General features: G+C 40.2%; 1 protein-coding gene across 1 annotated transcript; it reads right to left on the reverse strand.

Annotated features, from left to right (window-relative positions):
- Window positions 1-2,144: 2,144 nt before the first annotated feature.
- LOC107727111 (GATA type zinc finger protein asd-4-like) lies at window positions 2,145-3,700 on the reverse strand. The gene is made up of 2 exons (XM_016536893.1): window positions 3,558-3,700; window positions 2,145-3,382 (listed from the first exon to the last, which is right to left on the reverse strand). The coding sequence occupies exons 1-2, from the start codon at window positions 3,558-3,560 to the stop codon at window positions 2,852-2,854; spliced, it is 534 nt and encodes a 177-aa protein (XP_016392379.1). The 5' UTR covers window positions 3,561-3,700; the 3' UTR covers window positions 2,145-2,851.
- Window positions 3,701-8,138: the final 4,438 nt, after the last annotated feature.

Genomic DNA, 8,138 nt, shown 5'->3' on the forward strand with positions numbered 1-8,138 from the left:
TAAAATCAGGTATGATGACTGGGACAGCTTTGGAACAGCCTTTAATCAGATTGTTGAATGGTCCGTAAAGATTGAAAGGACACAATATGTTAAAATCATAGCTTTGCAATCTGGATCCTCAAGGTACAGTAACAACAGCATAAATGACCAGCAGGAGGTCCGGCGTTACCCACAGTACAAGGAAGATGTAAATATTGCAACAAAGAAGGACACTGGATTCAGGATTGCAAAAAGAGGCTGAGAGATCAAAATGCAGGTAACGATGACATGGATAAAAGATTCCAGATGCTCACCCAAGAGCAAAAACAGTCCTTACTCAATGCAGTTGAGTTGCAGGGAAACTAAGCAACCCCTCTCTGCAACACCTGCTAGCAGCAGTTCATCAAAAAGGTGATGGACTTTATGCATGTGTAACAATAAATGACGTTAATGTTCAGTTTTTATTGGATACCGGAACTGAGTTAACTGTCATACCTACAAAACTGGCTAACAACATCAAACTTTCTATGACTCAGGAGCACATCAACGCAAATGGAGCAGGGGTGGGAGATATCATTTTGAGAAGAACCGAACCAATTATAATGTGCATTGGACCTCATGAAATGGAAACAAGAGTTTGGCTTGGAGAAATTACACAACCTTTATTGGGGCTTGACACATTGCTGAAATGTATCTCATCACTAACCTTTGAGGATGGCAAGGCAAAGGTAAAAACTGACCTACAACAACACTGTATCTGATCCAAAAATAAAGATGACTGTGGAGTGCTGCAAATGACTCCTGTATCTTTCACTGGGAAACTTCCTTTTCCGGTTTATTGGCTGACAGCTCTCCTGTCCCCATGTTGAGAGAAATCAGGAGTAAGTGCAGAGGTCTTGTGTGCACTGTGTAATTATGATGCTTACTGTAGTTCTAGACTAAATGTGAACATGCATTTACTCATGTCTCTTGCACAAAAACAGATTCAGTATTCCTCAAAATGGAAAAAAAAGTGAAATACAAACTCAAAATATGACACATCACATTTTATTAACCAATGTCTTTGCTGCTGAACTTCGGTGATTCAATTCAACAATATAACAAAAAATGACTTTAGATAAACAACTTTTGATGTGTTTTTTTTCTTTTTGAAGAGTGTTGAACTGTCTTTTCCTGCATCATATTCTTCATGCAATCCAGAATGGCAGCACAACTGAAAGACTCTATCACATGAACTGCTCCGAGATTTATAGGTTGCAGATCCAAGTGCAGCGTTTATTAAAAACAGGCAAAATCCAGGTACACAGTCCAAGAACAGGCAGAAGGTCAAAACCAGTAAATCCAAAAGATAAACAATTTCAGAGGGCAAGGCAAAAGGATAATCCACAAAACAGGCAAGAGATCCAAAAAACAAACAAGACCGAAATAATTCAGAAAGCAGTGTAACAATGTAAAACCTCAATGACACTGGTAGAGACAAACACAGCTTATATAGGCAGGACCCTAATGATCCAAATGGAAGCAGGTGCAAACAATCATCTCACATGAGAGAGAGCAATGCAGTCTGGGAAATGGATTTCATAACAATGTCCATGAAGGGAGAAGTGCCCTCTAGTGGCTAAAGAGGGCCCACCAGCTGAATACTATGACATTACTACCCCCCCTTACGGAGCGGATACCAGACACGCCACCCGAATTCAGAAAAGTTCAGGAGGGAGGTGGAACAGAGGTGCATCTGGGGGCGGGATGGTGGGCCAGGAGAAGGGAAACAGAAAACGATGGCCATGCAGGACTCCAGGGCTAACTGGGTAATACAAGCAGCAAATGTCCAGGGTCCAGCAGAAAGCCACCCTAGCAGCACCGACAGGCTTGAAGACCCACATGGCGGAGCAGAAGACCACCACAGCAGCACAGACAGACTTGTAGATCCCCACGGCGGAGCAGATGACCACCACAGCCACGCAGATGGGCTTGAAGATCGCCACGGTGGAGCAGATGACCACCACAGCCACGCAGACTGGCTCGAAGGTCCCCACGGCAGAGCAGTTGACCACCACAGCCACGCAGATGGGCTCGAAGATTCCCACGATGGAGCAGGCAGGGCTGAAAATAACCATGACGAAATCGAAGACTCCCAGGGCAGATCTGTCAGAACAAGCATGGTTAGACCAGGCAAGCCTGTAACACAAGGCACAGAGAGGTTAGTATTGGCCACAGGGGCCGTAACAGAACAGGTAAGGAGTTCAGAGGCGCCCTCCATAGGGCTTCCCAGGTTGGCCACTAAGGTCTTCCCATAAAGTTAATTTACAAGCTCTCTAGTCGTGTTGAAGCAGACAGACAGTTCATGCATTACCTCTGCGGTCATGAAGCAAACAGGAAGTGCCGGTACGACCTCTCTGATCGTGTTGGGGCAGACTGAGATTTCAGGAGTGGGTGCCATCGCCCAGAGGGGAGCTGAATCGGCCGCCGCTTCGGGAGGCTCTGCAGCAAAAGCCGCCACCTCAGGAGCAACTGGAGGTGTCTTAGGAGCAGACTCCTGGACAGGAACGAGATCGGAGGTGAATTCAAAAACTTGAGTGGACTCCTGGACTGGAGCGGATTCTGGAGCGGAATCGACCATGACGAATGAACTTGTATAGACCAGAACTGACTCTGGAGTGGACCCATAGACTGGAGTGAGCTCTGGAAAAAAACTCAGACTTGAGTGGGCTCTGGAGCAGAATCATAGATGGGAGTAAACTCTGGAATTAACTCGTAGACTTGAGTGGGCTCAGGAACAGATTCATAGACTGGAGCAGGCTCGGGAGTGAACTCGTAGACTTGAGTGGGTTCTGGAGTGAACTTACAGACTGGAACTGGCTCTGGATCAAACTCAGACTGGGGCGAGCTCTGGAGCAGACTCATGGGCTGAAGCAGGCTCTGGAGCGAACTCATGGAACAGATCAGGCTCTGGAGCAGACTCATTGACTGGAGCGTGTTCTTCAGTGAACTCTGAAGGCTCCTGGACTGGAGTGAACTTTTGAGTGGACTCTGAGGGTTCCCGGACTAGAGTGGGCTCTGGAGTGGACTCTGAGGACTCCTGGATGGGAGCGGGCTCTTGAGCAGACTCTGAGGGCTCCTGGACTGGTGCGGATTCTGGAGTGGACTCTTGACCTGGACTTGACTCTGGAGTGAACTCAAGGGCAGAAGCAGACTCCAGAGCAAACTCATTGGCAGGAGTAGGCTCTGGAGTAGATTCTTGGGCTGGTACAAACACTGGAGTGGATTCACAGGCTGAATAACAATCTGCAGTCCCCATACTCACAATGTTCATTGCCATAGTGAGAGGCACAGTAAACAGCAGAACTGTCGCAGAGGCCCTTATGCTTGACTTAACGGCACATACCGATGTCAGGGCCGTCTCCTCTAACTTAGAGACCAGTCTCAAATGCCTTGGGGTTACCTTAATAGCTTAAGTGGTGCCGTTCATGATGAACGGGAACACAAAGGTGGTGTCCATGACGGCTGAAAGCTCTGTCGTAACACCCATGCTAGCTGGAGACTCTGGCATAGCAGCCATCTTGGCTGCTAAAAAAAACCATTCGATCCTCCTAGCCAATTGATGTCAGTACGTGAGGTAGTCAATAAAACCCCAAAAACCCAAAGTCTTAAGCTCATCCAGCTCGGATGAAGGTAAAGGGTAGTCCAGGCAGTTGTTAAAATGTCGATAAGCTCTGGACCATCATACTTGAGTCCTACGGCCATAGTCCAAAACAACTGAGCAAATACACCTACACCCGAACCTTTCTGACGCAGGGCAATCAATCCCTGACGTCTCACCCTTAGCTCCTTCTTAGATGCAAGAGAAGCAATACGGAGATTCATGCTGCTGGATCTAAGGGGATTGACGTTTTCTGTCATATGAACTGCTCTGAGATTTATAAGTTGCAGATCCAAGTGCAGCGTTTATTGAAAACAGGGCAAAATCCAAGTACATGGTCTAAGAACAGGCAGAAGGTCGAAACCAGTAAATCCAAAAGATAAACAATTCCAGAGGGCAAGGCAAAAGGATAATCCACAAAACAGGCAAGAGATCCAAAAACCATGAAACATAAACAAGTCCGAAAGAACTCAGAAGTAGTGTTGGGCGATATGGTCATTTTTCAAATCGTCATATCGCCAGTCCGTGAGATCGCCGATAGACGATATTATCGTGCATGGGTGGGAGAGACTCCCTGTACTTGTCATAGGCTATTTCATAACTATTTGGTGTTTTAAACCACGTGCACGAGAGAGAGGGAGCCTATGGAAGCACCACGAATCTAAATAATATACTTTCAAACATACGCATAAACTAACATGTTATATACAAAAATATTTAAAACAGCTAGTTCATATATATTCGGATTCAACAATCATACATCGCTATTAGAACCGCGCGTCCTGTGACAAGTTTGCCGCATCGACGCTCGGAAGTTATCAGTCTAAAAGGTCTGCAAAATCAGTCAACGGTGAAAATCAAAAGTAGATTTATTTTAAAGACCAACAGTTTAACACTAAATATTGGACATAAACGAACACGTTAAATATAAAGTATTTAAAACAGGTAAGTTAATATATTTGGAGTAAATTTAAATTAAGCAGATACAACAGTCATACAGCGCTCAGGACCGCGCGCCCCATGATGAGCCCGACGCACCACCACAGAAACAAGAATGAGATGCTTTCTAACATAAATGTGGCATTAAACTCAATGAGGGCTCGGTTAAAATATTGCACATATATAGGCTGTTCAGATTACTTGTTAAAGTGCAACGAAATACCTTATATCAGCAGGCTATATGTGTCTGTGTTTGTGGTTGGAGACTCCTTCACCGGCTACAGGCTCCTCATTTTTGCGCGCGTGTGTGTGTGTGACAGTGCTGAATGAAAAAGCGGGGCAATTTGATAATAATAGCCGAATTATAATGGGCCGCCTAATAATAATAATTATTATTATTATTATTCAATACATTAGTAGGAGAATGAGCCTAATATCGTCTTGACTATCGACAAAGACATCTACTATCGTCGATACACGATACTATCATCTATCAGCACAACCCTACTCAGAAGGCAGTGTAACAATGTAAAACCTCAATGACAATGGTAGAGACAAACACAGCTTATATAGGCAGGACCCTAATGATCCAAATGGAAGCAGGTGCAAGCAATCATCTCACATGTTACAAACAAGATAAAATAAATCTGTTTCCAAATAATTCATAAATTCTATCCTGTTAAAAATTTTCTCAGTAAGTTTAAGAAGGATATTGATGTTAATTGCTCTTTTTGCTCTTTGCACTTGGAAACTGTACCCCACATCTTCTGGCACTGTAGTTATGTTAAAAAGTTATGTTATGATGTCTCTATGTTTATCAAAGAAAAGGTACTCTTTAATTTCGAAAATGTAGTTTTTGGATATTTTAATAATGTAATGATGAAGTTTTTGTTATTAATCTTTTTATTTTGTTGGTTAAATTTCACATTCATACGTGTTAATTTTCTAATAAAAAACCCTGTTTTACAGTGTTTTATAAAGAGTTGGAAAATTACTTGTGTACTATTTAACATAGTACTAATAGAAAGGCAATTAAAAAGTTTGTGTTCTATCTTCAAAATCTTTGAGTAATGTAAAGGTTACGCATGTCTCTGATTGTATTTTTTTTTTCTCTATTTTCTTATATATTTTTTTTCTTTTATCCTTTGTTACCCTGGCTTTATAATGTCTGTTGTATTGTTTTGTATCTGTCCTTTAAAGCATAATAAAAAAAATAATAATAAAAAAAATCTCACATGAGACAGAGCAATGTAGTCTGGGAAATGGAGTTCATAACAGAATGTCCGTGAAGGGAGAAGCGCTCTCTAGTGGCTAAAGAGGGCACACCAGCTGAATACTATGACAGACTTGTTTGAGCTGCAACCTCTACTGTACAGATGTGAATTTATATTTCCTTCAGCCTGAGGCTTATTCATTTCACTTTTGGTGTGAAAGGACTTTTACATTTGCCAAAAATAGAACTTTTTATATTTAAAAAAAAAAACAAGCAAGCCCAGCCCAGATGAGAAAAAGTAACGTAAAAGTAATATAACGCATTACTTTCCATAAAAAGTAACTAAGTAACATAATTAGTTATTTTTTATGGAGTAACGCAATATTGTAATGCATTACTTTTAAAAGTAACTTTCCCCAACACTGGTTGGACACTTCATGCACTCAAATTTCACTGCTTTAATTATGTAGCAGAGGGGGAGGGGCTATCAAACTGCAATTATGAAAGACAAAATAACTTTATAAAATTCACACATTATATGGTTGAGTACATAGTGCATAAGTACATAGTGTACAAGTGCATAGTGTATAGTAGTGCCTCATTTGGCACTCCAGTCTGTTACATTGAACAAAACAACATGTGAATGGTCAGAGTAAAAATATAAATTTTATCTTTAAAATTTTGTGAAGTTGACAAAATATATTGTAACCAACCTTGTTTTCATGGTACATTTATGAACTATTGTTTCACAACAAAACTCTTGCTGCATCAGTTTTAATACTCACGTAATTCTTTTTCACAGTCCTCCGCTTCATGTCACAGCGGCACAGAGAAACAGAGAAATGAGGAGATTATAAGTGAATGAACAGATGAACATGACAGAAACACTGAGAAGATGCTGTGTGATTCTTCATGTGCTTCTAATAATCAGTTCTTCATCTGAATGACTTTATATTAATGAGAAGTAACAATTACAGTAATGTTGTATATGTGCACATTAGTTAAATCATCAATGTGTATTAGCAACAAACAATACAGAAACAATTTATAATATGGATTCATTTGTTAACACTATTGAACTACTTTAGTTAATATGAACAACAAAAAATACTTCATGTTAACTTCAACATTCACTAATATATTGTTAAAATCAAAAGTTACACCTGTAAATATTATTTAATGGATCTGATCTAACATGAAGTAATAATGAGCAGTTTACTATTAACTAACATTAAAAATGTTAGGTATTAACCCACTAAAGAAATGTCTTACTCATTGTTAATGTTAGTAACATTAACTAATAGGACTTTATTGTTAAGTGTCACCAATAATACTTAACACATAATTTACTAGTAAATGCTCATTTATATATTTTAAACATAAATTAAGTGATGTGTCAAACCTATGACATTTTTATATTAAATTCAACTTACTCATTTGCTTTAGCTGTTCAGAGATCTCGGCTTCATGTCACAGCAGCACATAGAAACAGAAATCAGGAGATCATAAGTGAATGAACAGATGAACACTGAGAAAGTGTCGGAAAGCAGAACGAATTTGGAAGTCTACTAGACTTCATGTGTATTTTGAGCGTTGGAAGGGTTTATTGGTGTCTTTTAATAAGACAGTTAAAGCTGTGAGATCTGCTTATTTTTCTAATTTAATTGAAACCAACCGTTACAATTCTAGGTTTTTATTTAATGCAATTAACGATTTGACAAACCCGTGGCCTAGTATTGCATTGAGTCCTATAGATTGTAGATCTATTATGTCATTTTTTGTGGACAAGTTCGCAAATATAAGGGCTTCAATTTCCCCTCCTTTGGTTCAATGTGAGGATAATCCAGGTTGTAGGGAGGTATTGTTGGATTCCTTTTCACCAGTATCAGAGCAGGATATTTGTGAGATTGTGCAACAGTTGAAACCTTCTAGTTGTTTAATGATGTGGTTCCGGACTGTTTAAAGAAGTGGTTGGATCTATAGGTCCTATTCTACTGTCTATAGTGAACAGTTCTTTTGTTTCTGGATGTGTTCCGGAGGAGCTAAAGATTGCTACGGTCCAACCGCTCCTGAAGAAGCCTTCATTAGATCCTGCAGTTGAAAATAATTATAGACCTATCTCTAAACTACCTTTTATTTAAAAAATAATAGAAAAGGCAGTAGTGAAGCAATTGCTGAAGGTCGTTAATGAGAATAAAATTTTTGAGAGATTTCAGTCTGGTTTTAGAGCAGACCATAGTACTAAAACTGCTCTTTTATGAGTGACTAATGATTTATTGATGGCAGAGGATGCTGGTGAATGTTCAGTTTTAGTTTTATTAGATTTGACTGCAGCTTTTGATACAGTTGACCATTCTATTTTAATTA

This window comes from Sinocyclocheilus rhinocerous, unplaced genomic scaffold (assembly GCF_001515625.1).
Source record: "Sinocyclocheilus rhinocerous isolate Xijiao unplaced genomic scaffold, SAMN03320098_v1.1 scaffold2870, whole genome shotgun sequence".
Classification (NCBI taxonomy): Eukaryota; Metazoa; Chordata; class Actinopteri; order Cypriniformes; family Cyprinidae; genus Sinocyclocheilus; species Sinocyclocheilus rhinocerous.